We start from the raw sequence: 24,479 nt of genomic DNA, 5'->3' as shown, positions 1-24,479 counted from the left end.
AATAATAATATAATACACGAATTCATCTCCGTTCGTTATAAATACGCGTGTGGCGTGGCTACGTCTATTTTTACTTATACGTTGTGTCACGCGTATAATTATACAAGGCACTGACTTTTATATATTTTAATATTTATATTTATTGTTATATTATATAATATATTAATATGGAATATGGATAGAGTATAATATGTATTATGTATAATAAATTGTGACATTGTGTATGTATTTATGTGTTTAACCGTTGAACGTGAATCGTGCATGTACAATAAAATTACAATTAATTTATAAGTGTTGTTTTATTTTTCATAATATCTAATATAATACGCCCCGTTTCATATCTCATTATAGCGGTTACCGCCAATCATTGGACTGGATGTATTTGAACTTATAATAAATATAATCAACTGTAGCGTATAAATGAATTAAAATGAAAACATTTAAAATACCTAAATCTACAATGCATTTTATAAAAAAATTTCAAAACTACATATTTTTTTATCACAACCAGTAGGTATCATATTTACATATTTATTCTATAATAAAAATATATAGTTAAAATATTAATAGGTATTATTTTTGATGATGGTTTATGAGTATTGTAAAAACAATGTGTGTATAGTTTGGTACTTAGGTAGTTGGAAAAGCCGTTAAGACCGTCACAACTTATTCTATAGTATGATTAATCTTGTATCTCTAAATAATTATATGATGGTTATGTTTAAAATGGGGGAGAGTAGGTAACTGCTTTACTGTACCTACAGTATAGGTATCAAATAAACCTCGTCATTGAGCATTAAGCCATTGTAATTATATGTGTTTGAATACAATGATAAATCTTTATATACAGAAAAACGATTCTCAGCGAAGATGGTTTGTAGCCCTATATCTATATATATTATACATGGCTATTATAGTAATTTATTTAAAATTAGTTATACGTTAGTTCAGTAGCAGGCTAAGAGGACTCCCCCCCCCCGAAATATTAAGAAAATTTAAAAACTATTTTAATTTTTAATGGTCGATGAAAATCACTACAAAAATTGATTTGCCCCCTCCCCCTCCACGAAAAAAAATCCTGACTACGCCACTGCGTTAGTGTAAATTAATAAAAAAATTGAAAATGTTATTGTGTGTATAAAATATAATTGTAGAAATATACTAATTATATACTTATACAAGAGTTTCAAAACTTTACAAACAATATTTTTTTGAAATACTACGAAGTAATTAAAATTGTTATCCTTCATTTACAATATTTAAATTACATAAATTCATGCAAATTATTGCATTTCTTTCTCAAAATATATAAAACTCATAAATTTATAAATAATTGTACATTTTAAATTCTAAGCGGAGCTATGAATGTATCGATTTTATAATGATGTGTTTTTTTTAGTGTACTAAACACAATAAATTATTGATAAAATGCTTCGATTTTTCATTGATACTTGAAATTTTAACCAAATATTTATATCATCGTTTCTTATTTAGTATTTACGGTAACATTTTCAAAATAGGTATTTCAAATATACTTCTATAATAAACAATAAACATCTTAATGTTTTAAAAATGTTCCAGTTTTTTTTTTTATAAATATCGATTTAAAATTATTTTATTGGTAGAAAATAGAAATACTTAAAAATTTAATACAAAATCACACAAAATATAATATATCTGTATAAAAATATAAAAATACATAGGTAACATTGATAAAGTGATAACGTCATGACTAAATTCGAAATAATGAAACATTTTTTCTAAAATATAGATAAGCTGATTAACATTACAGATATAATAATTGTTTGTATTAATTATGAGGATTATTGGTAAAACAATTAATATATTAAATATATATATATTAATTCGATAAAATAATTGTTACAATACAATGCTATTCAACAACAGTAAATGATGGCTGTCACTTTGAGACAGTTTGAGTAGAAGTAATACCTCAAACATTTTATGAAATAAAAAAGAATGAAAATTGTATTAGTACTTAGGTATTAGTATATCTTATTATTTTCCATTAGTTTTGACACGAGGTGTATTAAATTTTTTATTATTATTTAAAATAAATTACTTTTTGTTTTTTAGTATTTACAAAGGTATTAAATGATTTAAAAAAGATAAAATAGGTTTGATTACATTTTTAATTTGACGCATTATGACTTTATGTAAATAATATTATTAAGTTGATTAATTAAAAAAATAAATATTAATTATAATATAGGTAGGTATTACATTCATAAGTAAAAATATTTTTGTTTATTTCGATTTCATTCCGGTTTTTAATTTTTTTAAGAATAAAACTTAATTTTTTTGCTTTATTATTAATTATGATATCCATTAAGTATTTATTTATGTGTTTAAAATGTCAATACAGATTCTGTAATTTGCATTACAGCTGGACAGGTATGACTGGTGTGAGACAGTCCTTTTGTATTCAATATTAATTAATTGCCAGTATGTTGTAATATATTTTCCGTATAGGTCAATTTGCTATCGATCGTGATGATGATACCTCTATGTTATGGGGGGAGATGAAAGTAACTTTAAATATCTATGCATCTGTATATCTATATACAGGGCCGAATTAAGAGTTTTATCACCCATGGGCTACAATATATATTTGTCACCAGTGACGCCGAACTCAGACATTTTTTGTGAAGTAAAATCTAAAATTTTTGTTCCACTCACCCACCAACTCAATTCATATGATAAACAGTAAACACATAGCTCCACGTGACATATCAGTTCAGCACCACTACCAATGCCCATATAAATATAAAATATATTTAAACACAAAGAATATTATACCTATGTTTATTGATCTATGAATAATTTCATTTCAACACTAGGGGCTGATCAGTACATTTGTCTGTAAGTTTCCAGTGTTTTTTTTTAATATTTTGCAAAATGGTAACGACTGGCTTTTTGGGAAAAAACTAAATATAAGTTAAGTGCACCTAGGAAAATAAAACACCGATTGAAAAATTTACAACCAATGAAGAAAGAGTTGATGGCAATGGTAATCAAGTAATTAAATAAAAAAAATATATTTTAAAATAATACTAATATAGAACTTACTACCTACTGTCACCAAGTAAGTATCTAAAACAGTTATTGGATATTAGGTATTGCGAAATGTTAGTTGTAGAACGTATAGAAGCTTCAACTTATACATAGCATAGATTAAATATACTATTATATTTAATATTTAATCTATGTACATAGATACTAATATGCATATGCTACATAATATTATGATGCCTTTATTATCGACGGCTATAATAACAAATAAAAATGTATAACTTATGAAATATATTTTCATAATTGAAAAAAATTAAAAATTTTAGTCACAATTTTTTTTTTATAAGCGTTTACTTTAAAGATCATATTTTTACGAAATTTATCAAAGTTGTGAAATTTAGTAAGTTATTTTGTATTTAAAAAATTATAAAAATTTTAATACCTATACCTAAACAGGTTTGAAATTGTATTACATGGTTCTACAAAAGTTGAAATTAAATTAATTATAAATAAAAGTCGAACGAAATTGCATGAAACCTAGCCAATAATTTATCATTTATTATCGCTGGTATATTGTATATTAAATTATATTTTATAAACTATTGTTGTTAGTTGAATTAAAACAAATAATAATATACTAATGATTAAGTTGAATTATTTGTTTGAAAGTATTAACCATTAAATAAAACTGCATTTCAATTTGAGTTTTAGTTATACAGACCACAATTATTTAGATAGTTAGTAATTATAAAAAGCAAAAAATATTGTTAAAAAGTACAAAAAAAATTAAATATTGCAAATAATTCAAAAGGCATGAAATTTAATATGTTTGAATACAGTTAATAATAAACTTTAAAATTCTTTTATAAACATATAAAAAGGTTGATTATAATTTATTTATGTTGTTACTAGTCAAAGTTACTCACTATAATACACTATCAGTGATACTCGTCCAATTGAAGTTTGTTTGTTGTAGATATTTTATTCTTCTTATTATATAAGTACTATAGGTAATACATTATGATGTAGCATTAAATGACAAATGTTTAATTTTAGATAAATTGTTCAAAATTTTCTTAAAATCTATATTACTTTTATAGTGAATAGAATTTATTTTAATATTTTATTTATAACATTTATTTATCAAAACAAAGTGATACAGTATATATTAATTTAGATAATTATTGTAATGTTTTTAATATACTTAATTATTATATTTCTAGCAGACAGGGGTGGCGCTACACGGGGGCCAGGGTGGGCAAGTGCCCACTCCAACATTTGATTTTTTCTCTCCATTGCTCCCTATAATTTAATGTTAAGAATATATAAGTAAATAAAGAAATTGTAAATCATTATTTATATATAAAATACTATATAAACTTTAAAGAGTTTTTAGACTTAAGTTATATTATTTTAAGTTTGACTGTTATATTCGAATTAAATATGCTTTTTTTGAATATTTAGAAATAAATTTACTTAATAGAATTAATACTAACTGCACACTTTCAAATAATTGTGCATTAAAAAATAAAAAGTTATGTACTTATTGTTACATACAAATAAAATAAGACTGAGGAAATTTCAAATTTGGATTTTTACTATACTTAGTACATTTGTGATAATAATAAACAAGGTATATTTTTTGATTATTTATTTAAAAATATAACATATTATACCCAAAACACCAATCTCAATAAAAAATTTTAAAACCAAAAATAATTTTATTTTAAGAACAATATTCTATCTAAACCATTACAGAAATATATGACGTTTGCCTACAGTAATAAATTCAATAAGTATAAAAAAGAAAAAAGAAATCAAAGAAAAATTTGGGAACAAATCTAGTTTAGCGGCCACGCGAATTTTTGAATTTTTTTTTAGAAACCTAGATAAATCAATATTTTAAGAATGAGGGTGCAAAAAAAAATTGGCGGAAATCAATAGTTACAGCTGATCAAAATTTTTGGTTTACCCTATAAACCAGATCCTTAAATACCCAGTATGTTTAATATCGAGATACTTCAAGTGTGGTGTAGTGGTACGTTCATACCTTACGAATCTTGATGAGCATGGTTGATTACCTCATACAAAAATTGATTTTTTGCACTTTTTATTATTCGCACTTACGCGAATTTTTCATTTTTTTTTTTTTGTAGTGCTCGCTCGTACATTTAAAAATGAAAATATCCCTCGATTTGCTATGCAACACCACAATATAGTGCCCTATTATCTATTGAGTTATTTAACATATTTACAACATCAAAATGTTATAACTCAAAAATTAAATTTTACCGCTCAATTCTGATTGCACCATCGGTCTCAGCGTAAAAAACCCCACCAATAAGGTAGAAAAAAATTCAGAAAACTGCGTGGCGCTAAACTAGATTTATACCAAAATTTGTTACATAATACATGCTGTTGGTAGACCTAGTCTTAATTCTTTAGAACTTTGCTTGCAACTAGAAAATTCATGTGTAAAACTGTAAATAGGTAGTTCTAACATTTTAATGAATATAAGTAACATAAGTACATAACAATTAACAACCCATTTCAATATTTCATTAGCTTATTTTAACATCTAGTATTCTAGTTGAAAATATCCCACTATTAAACAAATATTCAAAAAATAATACATTTTACAACCAGCTTTTAAATAGTTCTAATAGAGTAAAAAATCCCTGCTCAAAAGAAAAAACTCAAAAATTGGTACTTATCATAAAGTTTTTCTTAATAGAAAACGTCTATTTGAAATTCTGAAATAAAAATTACCTATACTTAAAATGTGTAAAAGATAGGTATTAGCTTTTAGGAGTGAACATTATCATTTCCAGTTAATTTATTATTAGTACCTATTTATTCGTACACATATAATGATGTAAATTTTATATTACCTATATTGTTTACATTGTAATAACACCGCAATAATGTTAATTTAAAATTTAAAATCAAGTAACCTATTCAGAGTCCAGTAGTTATTTTAAACATATTTGTCTTTTAAAGTAAGTAATAAGTAATAACAAATTATTACTTTATATTTGTTAGTAATCAGTTGCAATTATCATCATAATGAAACCCAGTTTGATTTATTTTAATTTTAGAACAACTTAACTCCATAAGTATTATCGAGCCATCAAAAATAGTTGCCATAAAATATAAAAACATATACTTAAGTCATACAACGGTTGTGAATTGTAATTACAAAAAGACTCAATTTGTAATTATTTACTGTTCAAAAATAAAAATAGCCAGTATAGGTACTACCTTTAATTATAAATAGGTACTAATAGGTATTTAAAATATACAAATCAATGGTGATTTTACTCCGCTTAAGGCCTTAAGACTTGGTAAATTGCTTTTAATAGGTAAATATTAAATAATTATAATTTATAGTAATTATTATCAGTAAATATTTAAGTTATAGAATATAACCATAATAAAAAGGTACCCCTTATACAGTAATATAATAAATATGTTCTATTAGTATTCTCAAAGAAATAATTATCATTTATTGTGTCATAGTACGAATTTGCTTCCCCCCCTTTGAAGTTTTGTCAAGTTTTGCTTCAAGTTTCATAATTTTGATGGCTGATTGTGGACCGTAGCTGGTTACCATTGACAAACATGATACACTGCTACTAAAGACACTAAAAAAATATACAAGTTTTAATTAATATAAATAACTTAGGCAACAGATTTTTGACTAAATTTATTAATTATATTTATTATTTATAAATTAAGACTTATGTCATTGTTGATTTCAAAAAGCTATAATCCCATCAGCATTTAAAGATTATAATTTGTTTTTAATTTTTAGTAGCCGCTACATCTACCTAAAATTAAGTGTCATCGGAATAATTTTTCTAAAATAAAAAATAATTTTGTCAACATCAAAATTGTACAATATTTATATGATTGATAACCATTATTTTATCTGAAGACAATATTTGTACACTAAATATTGAAATTAACAATTGTTTAAATACATACACAATATGTGTATAAAAATTTTAAAAAAAAAAGTGGGCAAGTGGGTATCGCTCTGCTGTACTTATAGTAGAGATGGAGAGTAGGTCACTGGTCGTGTGGATGTGTTAAATTTGAATGCAATGACGGGTATCATTGTATACGAAAAACGATTCTGAACGGAGATGATTTGTCAGTCAATGATAATTAGTTGGATATATTATATTATTATTACTTATATTTAAAGTGTAATATGTCGTTATTTTACGCGATTTCGTAAAAAATTAAATTTCATACGCTCATAAAATATTTTCTATATTGACGCTGGAATTTTTATTTACAATTACTTAAAGGAAAACTTATTGGATGTTTGAACCTTAAGTATAAATCACAAAAATTTTATAAATTTTCAACTTCAAAATTCCTTGCAAATTGTTGTGATTTTGATATATTTCGTAAACATTTGAATTTTAAATGCTTATAAACAAAAATTATGAATAACGATTTTTGATTTTTTTTTACTACGATAAGTGTAACTTATAATAAACCTTGTATTAAATTTTAAAGATTTTTTGGAAAGCCAAATTTTTTTTATCGGCATTTCAAGAAAAAAAACTTTAAAAAGTCGAAAATTTCAATTGTCTATATGTAGCTTAAAAAAAGTCAAAAATATTTTGAAAATTTAATCATAAATAGATAACGTTAATATAAACATTTGGTGAAAATTTCAAGTATTTACAATGATTCTTTTTTGAGTTACAGCAAAATCAAAATATCGATTTTGTCGAAAAGTGGTTATGCGTAAAAATTCTCATTTTTCGTTATTTTTTCAGGGTTTTTCCCGGCGCATTTAAAAACTACTACTTTAAATTACTAACTAGATGAATTTTCCTTTTCAAAGAGGGGCTGAAGTCGAAAATCGAAGGTTTATTACTACTCCAAAACGTAATGACAGACACAAAAAAAAAACACACATCATTGTAAAATCAATACATTCATCACTCCGTTCAGAATCTAAAACATTTCAATAGAAAAAAAAAATATAATAATAATATTATATTATAATAAGATTTTACTGAACATTTCTAAGTTTCTTAATACATTTTAAAATAATTTTAATACTGAATACTAGTTAGGTACAGTGGTATCACTTTAGTTTTTATTAGCTTCATATAGGTACCTGAAAATATAATTTTCATAATATAAAAGCTACAACAGACAATATGTAAATAATGATAGTAATTGATTGATATATTTTTTATAATTTCCTAATACTTACTTTTCATGTCTCACTTTAAAAAGTAAAGGCTATTTTGGACTACCACTAAAAATTAATAAAATAATATACAGTTTTCTCATTAAAAAAAATGTATATTTATTATAAATATATAATAATTATGAGTTTGACATTGACGTGTACAAAACATGTTATTTAGTATTAATTTTTACTATCTTAACACATTTTATTTTATAATAAACAGTTTATGATTTTTTAATTTTTTAACCAACCAATGGGGAAATTTTTGATAACTAACAAAGTAATATTAGTGAAAATATCAACTGTAATACACAAATTCATGAGATTTCCAACAAGTGTATCATTTAATACATTATAGCAGTGGTTCTCAAACTGTGGTACGCGAAAGACTTTGTGGTGGTACGCGGAGGGCCGTTTTTGGATAATAAACCCATTCAATTATTTAATTCATATCTTATTTTACAAAACTAATAAACAAAAAATAATTATACTGCAGTTGTAGTATTTTACTGATTTATTATTTAAAATAAATGTATTTAACTATACAATTTGGAATTTGGATCGTTCTATTTTTAATCATTAGTGGTACGCGACTAATTGATAATATACTTAAGTGGTACGTAAAAATAAGTTTGAGAACTGCTGCATTATAGTATTTAAATAAACGTATAAAAACAAAATTGTCAATTTGAATTTATTGTTTATTCCTCATATGATTCAATAAGATTCATGTGTGGAAATTTTCTATTTACTTTATTACAAATTTATAATACGTAATAAGTAGAGATAGAATGTTGATGACATCAGGCGTTTAGGCGTTTTCAAAGGGGAGGGGGGGTGTTATTCAAAAGTAATTGACAAAATGCACATACACCACCCCTGGTTACGTGACTGGATGACATGCATTTTTCCAAATGCAATCTTAGTTAAAAATTAATTTCATGCTCTCTCAATTCAGAATATACTAATTTTATTTTTATTTTTAACATAATTTTTATTTCTATTTTCCATATTATAGGTCAATTTTGGTAGTTTTTATACAATGTAGAGGCACTTTACTCGAATTTTTAGATTTTAAAGAAAATTTGTTAAAAAACAATAATTGTATTCTTATAATTGGTAGGTTTTTGTAGTAACAAGTGTTATTAATTAAGTTAACTGATTTTTTTTTTTTTTATATCTTACTTTTTAACAACTTCATAGGTTAGGTTAGATCATTTTCTATATTTATTAGGGCATTAAAGCATTTGTTTGGGGTAATTTTTTAAGCTTTTTTAGGTCATCAACATCATATCTCTATAACCTATTCAAAATGAGATCATTACCCGACAGCGACCAGTTTTCATCGGGTGGTGGTCAGACAATATCTGTTTGTTAACCCCACCGAGTTAATTATCTGTACGCCTACTGGGTACAGCGGTTTCCAAATTTTTACGACCACGGCACCCTTGAGAAATAGTTTGTGTTTTGAGGAACCCCCCTTTTTTTCAATTTTTTAAAATATAAATAATCCAAATATAATATAAAATAATTTTTTCAATAATCACAAATATATGGAGGGACTCACATTGGGAAACGTTGGTGTAGTAAAGCCATGCCTATGCACACAACTCAACCATCGGCAATGATCTCATTTTGAATAAACTTAAGTAATAAGTTATCTCCTTAATTCTAGTGGAAAACATGCTTAGTATTCATAAGTATAATTTAATTTAAAAATGCGCAGTTCAAAATATTGAGGTATTAGTTAATGTGCACAGTTGATAATTGTAAAAAAAGGATTTAAACATTTAAATATTTTATGTTAACATTAAAACAGTTGACTTTTAGTATTGATAACTTATATGTTACTAGTAAATAACTAATTATTAATTATACTTAAAATTATAACAGTGGGTTACTCAAGTAGTTGTTGCATTTACATAGACACCACACTGTATAATAATATTAAAATTAATTATTGCGTTTTCATACAAATGCAATTAGCAAAAATTAATGTTACCATAAAAAATTAAAAAAAAAAATCACACAATTGTCAAAAAGAAATTAATATTACTGATACTTGGTAAATATTTACAGATTTCGAATTAATAAACGTACATAATATTTGCTTATACATAAGTGTATTGGATACCACTATTTAAATAATAAAAATAAATTTATTATATAATATGTCATTTATTATTATAATTATTTTGCTGGCTTACAACAATTGAAAAATCAATTGTCAAAATTCTACAATATATTTTATTACTATAAGAGTATTCTTCTTCTTTATTAAAAATACAGGCTAAAAATCATCTACCGGCGGGCTGTTAATGAAATACATTTTATACTAGTTTTTAATAATACAATGTATTGAACTGTTGTAAAAAATTATTATAATATAACTCAAAAAAAAAAAAACAAAAATAAAAATTTATCATAAATAAAAATAAATCACGGTCTCTTATAAATCATGTGTAACAAATAAAACTATAAGTCTTGTTAATAATATCTGAGTCAAATAATTTGTATTGATGTGGGAAATTTGATAAAAATATAAAATAATATGTATAATAATGCATTTACAACATTAACAGTCCAACAGTATTACTACACTCGTAGTATTTCCAACGACTTATTATAACAAATGGCGATCCAGTCTGGTTGAGTAGCACCCCATTGAATTTGATTGATTTCACCTTCTGCAGCTGTATATGCTAGAATTGGATCTTCTATAGCCCTAGGCATTTGTTGGATATCCCAAATAAGGGCTTGGTGATCATCACCTAAATACAAAATAGTGATCATGATTCATCCATAAAATAATGGAACATATAACAATATATAATTATACATACCAGCAGTGCATATATGGCAAGATGAATGTGGAGCCCATGCGATTCCATTAACACATGCTCTATGATTGTTTAATCTAGCAACAGGTGTACAAGGCACTCTGACATCCAATATAATAACCTTTGGATAAAAAAATTCATAATGAATAAACAAAAAAATAAAATAGATAATTGTGTACTGCTTTGCTGTACATAAAGTGTCAAGTGGTTTACTATTAAGGGTGTGTTAAATGTGTATGATAGGTAAAGTGTATTAATTCATGATATATTTTACATCTTATATATTTATACCATATTATTATATTATCGTCATTAACTTTTGAGTCAATATCTAAAATTAATTTATATATTTTTTAAATTGAATTCCATATAATTAATAATATTCTTAAAAGAGTTTTATTATTATTTAAATAATTATATTGGATTTGTGTAAAATTTTCCATTTTTCCTTAATTTTTTGTTTGTTTATCCTGATAATTCAGAAAAATCCTGGGAACTTTTTACTTGTGACCACTCAAATTACTAATTAGGTTCACTTTTTCTACCAAAAAAGTTGATGAAATTGAAAATCTAAGCATTTTTACTACCTCGATACATGTCCCCAGATACAAAAACAAGTATGCATGATTGTAAAATCAATACATTCCTCACTCCGCTCAGAATCTAATAAATATTATTTACTTCGCATGCGTCCATAGCAACTGTAGCAAGATAATTTGGGTCTTGTTTGTTCCACGCAAGCCTCAGTAGTGGAGAGTGTTGAGGATCTTCATAAATTATAGTTGAATGTTCCAAATGCCGTAGATCAAACATCCTAACTGAACCATCAGCTCCTGTAATAAAATAAATAAGGTTTTAGATAGTAATAATAAATACAATTAAATTATGTGTTTTCATACCAACTGAAGCAAACATATCACGGCCACCTCCAGCACGACTAAAGGCTATATCATATACTTCTTTGTCATGAGCAATAAGTTGAGTCTTAACATGCCCCGCAACAGAATTAATTCGTCCAACAATCTAAGAATTTATTAAAAACATTAGCAATTTAATATGAAATCATTTTTACCAACTAAATATTGTTAATAAAATTACCTGAGTTGTTTCAAGACCCCAAATTGTACATGTAGTATCTATACTTGATGTACCAATTAAGTTTGGATCAACTTCATTCCAGTCAAATGATGTCAATGGAGCACAAAAGTCTGAATTCTTGTTCTAATAACATTAGGAAATAAGTAATATTAAAATATTACATTTACAAAAATACAGAATTAATACATTTTTTATATTTTTATTTCATTTAGAACCTTAATTAAAATGTATCATAGAAAAATTAAAACATTAAGAACGAGTAATGGAACAAATAATTTTTTAAGTTAGAATACCCACATTATTAAGAATGCATTCCAATCTTGTTTCTGGTTCACCTGCTCTCCAAATTCGTAAATAATCACCACTTGTAGCTAATAAGTCTGGAAATACTCCTTTCTAAAGTGTAAAAAAAGTATGATAAGAAACTTATCAATAACAATAAAAAAAATAAATAACATCCATGGTACAATCATAGACCTTACACTAATAAACGGTACATGGTAGTAGTTTCGGCGTCCATATGTGAGGGCGCTGAACAAGGTAGTACATGTACACTGCACATGCGCACAAGAACCATGGGATTGTACAATCATTGTAACCGTGCGTCTTATCAATACTCACACCGCGTACTATCAAAGTTAGGAAAGACCGCACCACCCACCCGCATCCACTCTGGATGTCACGTCTATTAGTATAAGGTCTATGGGTACAATACACAACACATACACTATCAGGAATCCACATAATTTTTGTTGTTGGATACGGATGATCAAATGTGCTCTTGGGACTGAATTCTGAAACTTCTTCGTCTAATGACACAATTTGTACTTTGTTATTGTATTCCTCTACAAAGCTCCCAATAGCCAGACTAAAAGAAAATAAATAAATAAAAACTTATATTAAACAAATACATAGTTATTGGCTAATGTCTGATTATTACCGAAATCGTTTGTCAGGTCGTACAGACCAGTTCATACTGTACAGTGGCCATGGCGCCTCGTGCTTGTAAATTTCTTTACGCTTAGGTGTAGAGCCGTGGACTGCCATTTTGAATATAATCAATTATCCACAAAAAATGTATGCAATAATATAGATACACACCTAAAAACATGATGTTTTTAAATTAATGAGAAGAATAATTTTAATAGCTAGAGTGGGATATTTTTGTAAAAATTTGGTCAAAATTTTAATGTATTTAAAAATAAAATATTATTAATAGACAATACTATATTATTATCTACGGACGTAATCTTAGAGCAATAACTATTTTTATTTTTAAAGTGCCACCATTTTATTAAGTATTAATACTACAGGTATTTTTACTATTCTATATCTGTAGAAAGGACTAAACTACGTTAGTTCCAATATTGTAGAAGTAGTTATTCATTCTAATAAATATACGATATATAGATGCTTGAATAATGTTGGCTAAAATCATTAGAGAAATTATGTGAATCCTCAACAGGTGTTAACAAGTCATAGAAATATCATGCCTGGAAAATAGCACTTAAAAAAACTATTAGAAGCACCAACACTAATTACTTCACTACCAACTGGATTTTTGTGGAATTGTAAATAGTATATTAACTAAATTGTAAAATATTTTTTTATTTATTATATTCATATTTTTAAATAGGTATATACAGTGGTCGCCATTCATTGGGCTCACGGTTAATCGACTCATTCGCCTATTAGATGCAAAATGGCTGATACTGATTTGCACATTACTAACACACAGCAAAAAATACTTATTTAATTTCTAATTAAACAGAATTTTACATAGTAGCTTAAATCTCAATAAGTATTTTTAAGTAAACAACTATTTTAATTATTTTTTAGTAGTCATTCTTGACTCTTTCGGTTTATGGATTCAAATGGTCTAGTCCCAATGTAAGTCTAATAAGCAGCGACCACTGTATATTGTTATGCATAAAAATAATAATAATGCTCACAGTGATTGTTAGATGTTAAATTATCTAACTGCCGATATATTATTGTAGATCACAAATCTGAGCAAAAACACATTTCACCGCACATCCGAATAGCACCCACATAAATTATTTACCGGTTAAATTGTAAACATGAACATTTTGTTTGTATTTCTTTTTAGTCTTTTAATTATTTTTCTTTGTCATGATTATTTTTAATTTGTATGAAGTCATTCTTTACAATAAGCACAATAGATGAAGGGATACATAAGAGGGCTTGGTTGGTTTGATTGAAGAAACTATTCAATGACAGGCCTTCGTGGGTCTTTAAATTATGAAGAAAAAAAATATAATATCTATTAAAAACTATATAGAAAAGATGAACACAAATTGTCTTGGATGTTTATTAAAATTTATATTTAAGTAGTTTTTATTTGTAGACACATATTGTAACTTGTAAGTAATGAATTTATTTTTGTTAAACAAAAAACTATAGGAGAACAGACACTACCTATAGATTCTCGTTTACAGTTTATTGAAACATCAGTTGCGACAGAAAGAAAACAACATTATTGATAATATTATGTAATAAACGGCAATCTGCTGTTTCAAACGTCACATTCTTACTACTCTGCATGGTCAAATATGACTTACAAATTGAAATCGTATCCGTTTTTTTACGCGAAAACACCGTACCGTGCGACGATGCGGCGTTATGCACTGTAACGCGCGGAGACATCCCGCGAGAGAAACAACATCGACTATTAGTCATTATCATAGTACGAGACTTGGAAGAGCCGACGAAGAAAACGAAAAACGTCGGGACACTCAACCGCCGACCATGTTTACCTACAGCTGCTGTGCTGTTCGCTGACTCCGCTTCAGACGCAGTTGGTGCTCAATGCCGGCCAGGTGTCCGTCGTCCGCCGTGATGCATGGCGCGCGTTATCGGTACCTACTCACCGTCGGCGACTCGGCGTTCGCATGTCGTGTGTACTCGCGGCCAAGAACCGGCGACCGTGTTCGCGGGTGTCGGTGCGCGGGCGGCCGTCGGAGTACCCGTAACCGGTTGGCGGCGCGCGACGTTCGGTGCTGTTTTTTTGTCGGCCGATCTAGCCGGTGGTGTCCGTCGTCCGTCGCGCCGAGAGACGCTGCGTTTCACTGATAACCGAAGCGGACACAACAGTCGCGGTTCGGTGGACGGTCGGGCGGAAGTGACGGAGCGGCGGTGGGGATGGAAGTGGCGGTGGCGGTGGCGGACGGTGGCGGCGGCGGCGTCGTCGTCGAAATACCGACTGTAATAAATTGAGTAATAAATGTTACCTATTGTTACACGGGTACGCGGCGGCGGTGGGGAAAACGAATGGAAAAAAAAAGAATAATGGCGGAAACGAGGACCGCCGACAGATAAGTAAACAAATATTGTATTGTAATATAATAGCGACGATAGTAGTAAGTTGTTGATAATATGAAAAAAAAATAATATGATATTGGAAACGTAAACAAACGCTATGGTGGCGGCAGCTGGTCAGGCGGAGGCGGTTCGGTGTGCGCCGTGCGGCTTTTGTCGCGTTTTTGGAGGCAATAGTCGTCTCCGGCGGTGGAGAGCGGTGGAGGTGTTTGGCTCGCTATCGATTATCGACCGTCGGCGGCGAGGCGCGCGCCCGCGCACTGCGATTGCGTATTCCCGCGATCGTTCAGCGAGCCGACCGGGTAAAACATCAGGACCGAAACGCGGATTTTACCACAGAATAAGATCCATCATCCATGACTACTACCTATTACTTATTCTCCGATTTTACCTGTACGTTTCAGTCGATGTTAGTGCCAAACGCTACACTGCCATCGCTATACTCGTGGAGCCGGATGGGCAGATTAGTTTTAAATGTGCCTCTGTTCGTTTTAATGAATTATTCAATTATTATTGTAATATTATATGTTTTTAATACATGACGAAAATATGTACCATTTAGTTTCGGCAATAATGGGCAATGGCATAGTATTGCTATTTTTATTGACAGCTGATTAATTTTGTACAAAATAAATAGCACTATAGTAGTATAGTAGGTATATAAGTATTTGTTACTGTAAACAAGAATCTTTAGATAATTAAATAATATATTATAATATTTATCTTTTTATATTTACCTATATAATATGGCCGTGGCTGGTAGTTGCCAGTTGGCTGTTTAATGTTCATACAAATAATAATAATTAAACTAATAAGAAGTTATTATAATAGTAATAAGTTTCCTTTTATGGCTGTTAAAAAAAAATACATTGAAATATTGAATAATATTGTTTTGAATAATATTATGTTGAAGACATTAATGACATTGTTACGAAAACTATATACTTTTTTAAATTTTATATTTTAATATTCTAAATAATACTATACAAAGAATAATTGTATACTTTTGATTGGACATTTTACCGGTTAGACTCTAGTACAAAAAAACACAATAATATGCACATTGCACACATAAATATTAATTAATAAATTCATTAAAATTAATAATACCCAAATTGAATTTACTAAATGACCCCTATCAAGTAAATTAAAAAAAATTTTAGAAAATTGTTTGTTGACTATCTTCTTAGATTAAACATTATGTGTAATTTCGTTGGATATGATCTAAGACTATCTTAATTCAAACTAATTTAATTAAATGCCTGCTGTTGATAAGAAAAATATTAGCTGAGGCCTGGGAAAAAAAGAATTTATGAATGGACTTCTTAGAGTTATGGAACTCACAATAAAATTGCACACTTAATGCTGTCATTCATATTATGTCTATACTCTATAAAATATAACCAATTGTACTTTATACTTTTTCTCTGTAAATATTAACTTCATTCATATAAACATTGTCCTAAAATAGTAATATATTAACTCTACTTCAACGGTTCTGGGTTCTCAACCTGGGGGATGCGCCCCTCTAGAAAAGCATGACAACATTTCAAAGGAGCCGTGAAAATTTAAAAAAAACATGAATCGTTATTTTTGATTATTTATAATTAGTCGTTACGTTATTAAGTTTATTATTATTTATTATTAGTTATTAGTTTATTACATTATTTTTCATTTATTTCATTAATCTAACAACCAATATTAGAGTGCTACGTGTTTTGATCTTCATAAACATTATAATAATATATGTATAATAAAATAATTTTTAATTGTAATACAATTTAAGTATAATGAATAATATGAAGTAATAATAAAAGTTTATCGGTAAAGTTGTAATTTTTATTTTTTTCTTAGAACCTATAATATTTAATGGAAAAAATATCTAGTCCCAACAGTTTTCATATTATTAGAGTATTAATCATTTAGACAGGGTTTACAATATTATAAATATAAATTAATTATTTTGGTAAATATTGAGTATAATGATATGCTGACATATCACAATTGTATTAATTATTTAATTATATAGCTTAATCATATTCTCGAACACACGACCTCGACATCGAAAGCTCTCCGGAGATCAGGAGGTAGGTAATAGCGTTAATTTGAAATTGATATCTAGTAGGTGGTTTTATCAGCACTTTTAAGTGTAGGGAATAATCCCCCAGACCTAGACCCATCCTCTAAAGGCTTGTGACCTTATTAATAATTACCGTTTACCACTTTTACCCTTTTAAAATTATTTTTAATTTTACATTTCTTCTATTTCTATTTTTACGTTATTACTTATTACATGAGTAAATTTAGATATAATACTAATCTCTGGTTACCTTGGTAAAAAAATGTTTTTTAAATCAAAATAAAAAAAATATTTTTTTTACAATATTTTTGTATGGTGGAAAATGTTTATAAATTTGTTTAAGAAGAAACCAATTATAAAAAATTCTTCTGAATCGTCATACACGAGTAACTTCAGTGATGGAGTATCGGGGGGTAAGGTAATAAAAAAGTCTCGGGATGCGGTCGTTCAGGATGCTGAGTCATTGTGGGATTGCAGAGACCGAATTTTGTTGAGTGTGCGAAAGATAAAGACCAAAGATCAAGTCGAGAAGGAAGTCGAGAAAGATAAAGTTAATAAGCAACTTGAAGAAGCACCTATAATCGTCGAGGGTATGTAATATTCGTAAGTTTTCACGTATCTGTCTATATAATATATTTTCTATATAACTCATTTACTTTTGAAAATAATATAGTCTTATGGACAAAACTATTAGTTTCACTGCCTATACATAGCAAAAGCTTGAATCATGATACACTATTATACTATCCAAAGGTCGATTAAATATAAAATGTTCATATTATATTATAATAAGTATTTAACATAAAATAAAAAAATAGTGGGCAAGTGAGTATTGCTCTGCTGTACAGAAGAGATGGAGAGTAGATCATTATAATGGATGTGTTAAATTTGAATGCAATGACAGGTATCATTGAAAGTATACGAAAAACAATTCTAACCGAAGTTGATTTATCAGTCTAGGATAATTAGTAGGATATACTATATTATTACTTGTACCTATATTTAAATTGTAATATTTTACGCGATTTCGTAAAAAATTAAATTTCATACGCTTATAAAATGTTTTCTATATTGACGCTAGAATTTTTTTTACAGTTACTTGAAGGAAAACTTATGGATAACGTTGTATTGGGATTTTTAATCTTAGGTATAAATCACAGAAATGTTACGAATTTTCTACTTCAGAATTCCTTGCAAATTTTCGCGATTTTGACATATTTCGTAATCATTTGAACTTTAAATGCTTTTAAATAAAAATTGTGAGTAACGATTTTTTATTTTTTTTTTTTAATAGGTACGATAATTATAATTTATAATAAAGCTTATATTAAATTTTAAAGATATTTTGGGTTGTCAAATTGTTTTATAAGTATTTCAAAAAAAAACTTAGAAAAATCGAAAATTTAAATTGTCTATATACATATAGCTTGAAAAAAGTCAAAATATTTTAAAAATTTAATCGTAATTAGATAACGCTTATATAAACATTTGATGAAAATTTCAAGTATTTACAATGATTCGTTTTCGAGTTACAGCAAAATAAAATTTAATTTTGTCAAAAACTGATTAAATGTAAAAATTCCTGTTTTTCCTGACGTTTTGAAAACTATTGTAAATTGTTTGCCCCCCAAAGTACCAACTAGATTGATTTTCCTTTTCAAAGAGAGGCTGAAGTCAAAAATCAAAACGTTATTTCTACTCCAAAACGTTATGACAAACACAAAAAAAAATATGCATATCATTGTAAAATCAATACATTCCTCACTCCGTTCAGAATCAAAAAAAATATATAAATCCTTTTTTTTCAAAAAATTTAAATGTTGAATACTTTCATAAGTATAATTAGTTAATTTAAGATTTTAAGTGTGAATACTATAGAGTATCGATGTATTTATGATTTTTGAACACACAACTTTTGTATAGTACAAAAACATTTTCAAAACGACACAATTAATTGCATTTTTTTTTGCGGGTTTTTGAGTAGGTTTATCATACATTTTAAAAGCTAGTGTATTATGTCTGTTCTAAAAAGACATTTAAAATATTAAATTTCAATGGAAGTTAAATGTCGAAGGTATGTACTGACAAGAATAAATTAGAATATATTGTAGACTACTAAACTGAAAGTAGTCATAATCAGTAGTATTTAATTAACTAAACTTATTATTACGTATAAATATATAATACAGAGTCATTGCAGAATTTCAGACTGACATCACAACAGCGAACCTAAAGGTTAATGTTTCAAGTCAGACAAACGATCAATCAATGGGCCTGGTGGTTACGTTTAAGTCAACGACTGATAAGAGTCAACAGACGAGCACCGAAAAATGCATAAAACGCGTTGCAAAAAAGACCATACTTCCGGTATGTATGGTTTATTAATTTAAGCATAAAATTTTGACTTAGGTATATACTAGGTACATGTACTTATAATATCTACACATCAATTATCAATATATCGTAATAAATAATTAAAGTTAAAATAAAATTATGAAAAATAATTATTTTGGATACCCAATCCGTTTATTTTTTATTTAGAACTCGAAATTTTAATGTAAAATTAAAATCTGGTAATAATTTATTATAATTTTTTTATTTATGTACACAATATCGTTGGTTAACCATATGATCAGCCTGTGATTAAACCTCAGAATATTAAATGGGATGAAAGTTGTACACCAATGAAAGAATATACCACATATAACTCTATAATTCACAAGCTGTGTCAACTGAAAACGAGTAATATGACATTTCCAAGACATGTCGTGAATAGGATACTCTCGCCGGTAAGCAAATTGGTATATGTAATATACGCGTGGTCTTTAAATGTCATAAGACAGCGGTGAATAAGAATGTACTTTATGTTAATGTCCATGACTGTATAGTGTATACTGTATACCTATTATTGGTGACTTACATAATAAATTTGTATTCTATTGTATATAAAAAAATAGTATTAAAAACAGGTGATTATTTAATCATTACTGCCTTTTGGTAAATTTAACACTACTACTGAACTGTATACAATATACTTTGGAGGAAGTGAAACTCATTTTGTCGGAAGTTTCTACACCTTTGATTGGGATTATAGTTGGTTGCTTATTGAGATTGTCTAGTTAAAAGTCGTATAATGTGCAAATCTATTTTGTAATATTAATTCCTATGATAACTTAGCACTCTAAAGCATGTTTGGTGTTATTTTATGGCCTTGTGCAAATCATAAAACGTAAAGTAGAATGCTATGAATAGTAGAAATGAGTACTTGGTAATTATAGTTACAACAGGTGTAAATCGGACCTGGGCAATCCATTCGTGGCGTATTGGAGCGACGTCAGTTTAAGTGGATCTCAGATTGAGTGCTATTCGCTTCAGACATAATTTGCTCGTGCGGAAGTCTGTCATTAATTTACTTGATTGGGCAACTGCAATTTTTATTGCAAGTCTACTATTTTTTTTTTGTCAAAAAGTTGTAAGTCAAGTGTGGGTGTCTAGTCATTAGTCATAATCGGTATGTATCCGATAAGGGATACGGAAATTGTGTGCTTGGGATTAAGTGTACATCATGATACCTATATGGAGCCCCTTACATTTTGGATTACCTACACAATTACACGTGCACGTGAAACCATTACACTTGTGTAAATATGTCTTCTAAATGGTGTCTTATAGCAGGTTTACATATAGGTACCTAGTTCACTAGTGTTGAATCCTGAAATAATTTTAATAATAAATCACTAGTGTTCTATATCTATTATCTAATACATAAATGTGGGTACTACATTTCTACATAATCAAATAAATAAATATTTTTTTTACAATTTAAATATTAATAATTATACAATACAATTTTACTTGTTTATTTAATGTTTTCTTTATTATTTAAAAATTGGTACTTTACAATGTTATTCAAATATTAAAAAAAATATTCGTTTTTTTTATGATATGTTATAGAGATAACAGAGCTACAACGCCTACAATACATTTTGGTATTTTATCCCAAAATGTGACATATTTGGTTACAAAATCATGATATATTTGAGTACTATTTTTCTAATATATAACTTTATTATATTATAAGATATATTGATATTTCTAGTCTGTAAAAGTAGAAAAGAAAATGTAGGTATTGTATTGATTATAAAAATCGACTTATCTATAATGTACTAGGTACCTTATAGTAGGAATATTTTTACCGGCTCCGAAACGTTCGACTAGGTTTTTGGGTTGTTACGAAGCATATATGCCATATCCAACTCAGACAAATTGGTGTTCTTAGATTATTTTTAAAGTTTTTTTGAATTATATAAAAATATATATAAAACAAAATAATATGTGTATATATTTATACGTATATACGTACATATATTAACAAGAAGTTGCATAAAATTATTGATTCATTTAATAGTTCACTAAAGTCAAAGTTCAATAATTGGTCACTAATCAATCATGTTTACAAGACTCATGTAAATATGTAATAATGTTAGCAAATAATAAAATAAGTTTTAAAAATTAAATATAATTATTAATTATATATATAATATTAACTATAGGCAATTGACTTAAAATGTGACTGAAAAAGATTTAAAAATGAAATGAACTTAAATAAATACAACTTACAAGGTTTAGGTTTTATTGGTTTTAATAATAATTGGGTAATTAATAACTATTAATGTTTTGTTTTTGATATGAAATAAGAATACCTAGATAAGATATTTTTTTTAAGTTGCTTATAAATTGCTGTATAAATTTTCATTAACTGACAAGGCTAAAGTTAAGCTAACAGTAGAAATTAAAAATAAATCATCAAATACCTTCCAATTTTATTCTTATAATTAAATTACTTTAGTCTCTCCTTTATTTTCGTTCGTAGATGGTGGTATTAATCTCTCATCTCTGTATACTTAACATGATTTTGAAGAAAATTTAGGTACGACTTCCAATTTACGCATGTGTCTTTTTCTAAGTACTTTTTCCATACTATTTTCATGATAAAATGTTTAAGACATAAAATTGTATAACAAAATGGTTAATAAACCACACGGACAGTTATATTGTTGCAACAGCGCGTGCCATTGTCATCCGTATTATGAGAACATGGTGCCTGTACACAAAATCGTGTACGCCGTGACGATGCTCGCCAGTCTGGTACTCAAGACGCGTCAATGGTTGGAAAAATGCCTACAATATACCGATCATTCAACTGTCACACAAAGATCCGAAATCGAATTTAGGTGAAAAAATATGTTATATAATAAAAATACCTTTCGATTTAAATATATTGTTGTGATTATAAATATATACGTAATTCAATATCTTGCTTGTATTATATAATTAATTATATACGTATATATACATATTATGTATTGTTATTATTTGGTATGCATTTATTTCTTTTCTTTATTGAATATAAATAATTCCAATGCGATTATTTCACTTTAAAGAAATACCTAAATACCTAACGATCATCTCTTTTATTTAGTTTATTTCTTATGTAATTAATGTGTTATCTTTGAGAATGTTTATTAATATTTGTTTACTTTGCTATACTACAGTCTCAATTTCGAACTTAAATAATATCTGATTTGGTGAAAATGTAAGTACTCTATAGTATCCATTCATTATCAATAAGTCTGTAGATACCCTCCGTATTCAGTTTAAAAAAAAATACCATTGTCAATTGACGATATGAAGATATTCATGAGATTATTCAATATAATGGTAATTAGGTTAGATAACAGATATACACAATTTTGCTGTTTAATTAGGGTGAATAAATATTAAGATATGTCTTAAACTTATTATACTTACCAAATTTTTTTTTAATATTATTAACCTTGGTAAACAAAAAAAAATCAGATGACAATTAAGTTTTTGCATTTTAAAAGAGTTAACAAAATTATCCTCCACTAAAAATTCAATATTCGTGAATACGCCACTAACGATTGAGAACCTATTACCCTTGAATTGGATTTCAGACTGTATGCCGCCGCTGCCGAGACGAAGTATCTGGCCGGTGAACTGACATTTTTAGGAATTGTCGTAAATCATACCACCGGTACGGCGGATCAGGTCGAAATGCTCATTGACGTCTATGATGTGTGTTTTAGACGTTTCAAAAAGATAATGAAATGTGTGCGTTGGATTGAAATGCTGCGGAGCGAAGGAAAACATGATAACGATGGCCGAGGTAGTCTTGTCTTTCCATGACGGATCAAAATAATTGATTTATTCAAATATAATATTGCAAGATGATAAAGTGTAAATTAGTCTAAAGGGTTTTAATTATTTTTTATTATATTATCTATAAGAATAAAATGACCAACATTAAATATTTTAAATGTTTTTTTAAAATTAACTAGTCAACCTATTATAAATGTATAACATAAGCCTTTCTAAGTTAAATACATATTTGTTCCCATATTCTCTAAATGCATTATTATTTATTTTATAGTTATTTATTTGTATTATCAAATTATCAATAGTAATTTCAAATAGTTGGTAAAATCCATAATATAGTAAAGTAAATAAATTCGTAAGTACAAAATTGACGCGCTATTACAATAAACATACAAATGAATTGTGAGTGAGTTATATTTTATTTTATAAAATATATATATATATATATATAATATATATATAACTATATAAGGCATTATATTCATTTAAAATAATTTAGATTGTACCTACTCAGAAACTTAAAAATAGGATTATAAGATTGTTAACAAGAAGAGTGTTTAAAAAATACAAATAAATCTATCGATAATAACAGTAATACATTTTTACTACACCGTGTAAAATAATGTATGAACAAAAAAAGACACATAAATACGAGTGTATACCGATTATTTAGCAACTTGTATTCAAC

At 27.4% G+C, this 24,479-nt stretch overlaps 3 protein-coding genes across 5 annotated transcripts; 2 read left to right on the top strand and 1 right to left on the bottom strand.

The window, feature by feature from the left end:
* Window positions 1-8,739: 8,739 nt before the first annotated feature.
* LOC132924354 (DDB1- and CUL4-associated factor 7) lies at window positions 8,740-15,679 on the bottom strand. 3 transcript variants are annotated; one of them, XM_060988601.1, is made up of 9 exons: window positions 14,970-15,679; window positions 13,133-13,293; window positions 12,919-13,060; window positions 12,490-12,588; window positions 12,193-12,315; window positions 11,994-12,117; window positions 11,776-11,927; window positions 11,098-11,215; window positions 8,740-11,025 (listed from the first exon to the last, which is right to left on the bottom strand). In XM_060988601.1, exons 2-9 carry the CDS (start codon window positions 13,237-13,239, stop codon window positions 10,850-10,852), a joined length of 1,041 nt encoding a protein of 346 aa, XP_060844584.1. In that variant the 5' UTR covers window positions 13,240-13,293; window positions 14,970-15,679; the 3' UTR covers window positions 8,740-10,849. The 3 variants fall into 3 exon arrangements, with proteins under 3 accessions (XP_060844584.1, XP_060844585.1, XP_060844586.1); XM_060988602.1 differs by having other exon boundaries at window positions 14,974-15,679; XM_060988603.1 differs by lacking the exon at window positions 14,970-15,679 and adding an exon at window positions 14,775-14,947.
* LOC132925282 (uncharacterized) lies at window positions 14,756-20,592 on the top strand. Its single transcript, XM_060989690.1, has 4 exons — window positions 14,756-15,034; window positions 17,958-18,201; window positions 19,812-19,978; window positions 20,248-20,592. Exons 1-4 carry the CDS (start codon window positions 14,756-14,758, stop codon window positions 20,458-20,460), a joined length of 903 nt encoding a protein of 300 aa, XP_060845673.1. The 3' UTR covers window positions 20,461-20,592.
* A 1,812-nt stretch (window positions 20,593-22,404) lies between these two features.
* On the top strand, window positions 22,405-23,970 carry LOC132928066 (uncharacterized). The gene is made up of 2 exons (XM_060992629.1): window positions 22,405-22,845; window positions 23,590-23,970. Exons 1-2 carry the CDS (start codon window positions 22,637-22,639, stop codon window positions 23,819-23,821), a joined length of 441 nt encoding a protein of 146 aa, XP_060848612.1. The 5' UTR covers window positions 22,405-22,636; the 3' UTR covers window positions 23,822-23,970.
* Window positions 23,971-24,479: the final 509 nt, after the last annotated feature.

This window comes from Rhopalosiphum padi, chromosome 3 (genome assembly GCF_020882245.1).
Source record: "Rhopalosiphum padi isolate XX-2018 chromosome 3, ASM2088224v1, whole genome shotgun sequence".
Taxonomy (NCBI): Eukaryota; Metazoa; Arthropoda; class Insecta; order Hemiptera; family Aphididae; genus Rhopalosiphum; species Rhopalosiphum padi.
This window is presented reverse-complemented; position numbering and strand designations above follow the sequence as displayed.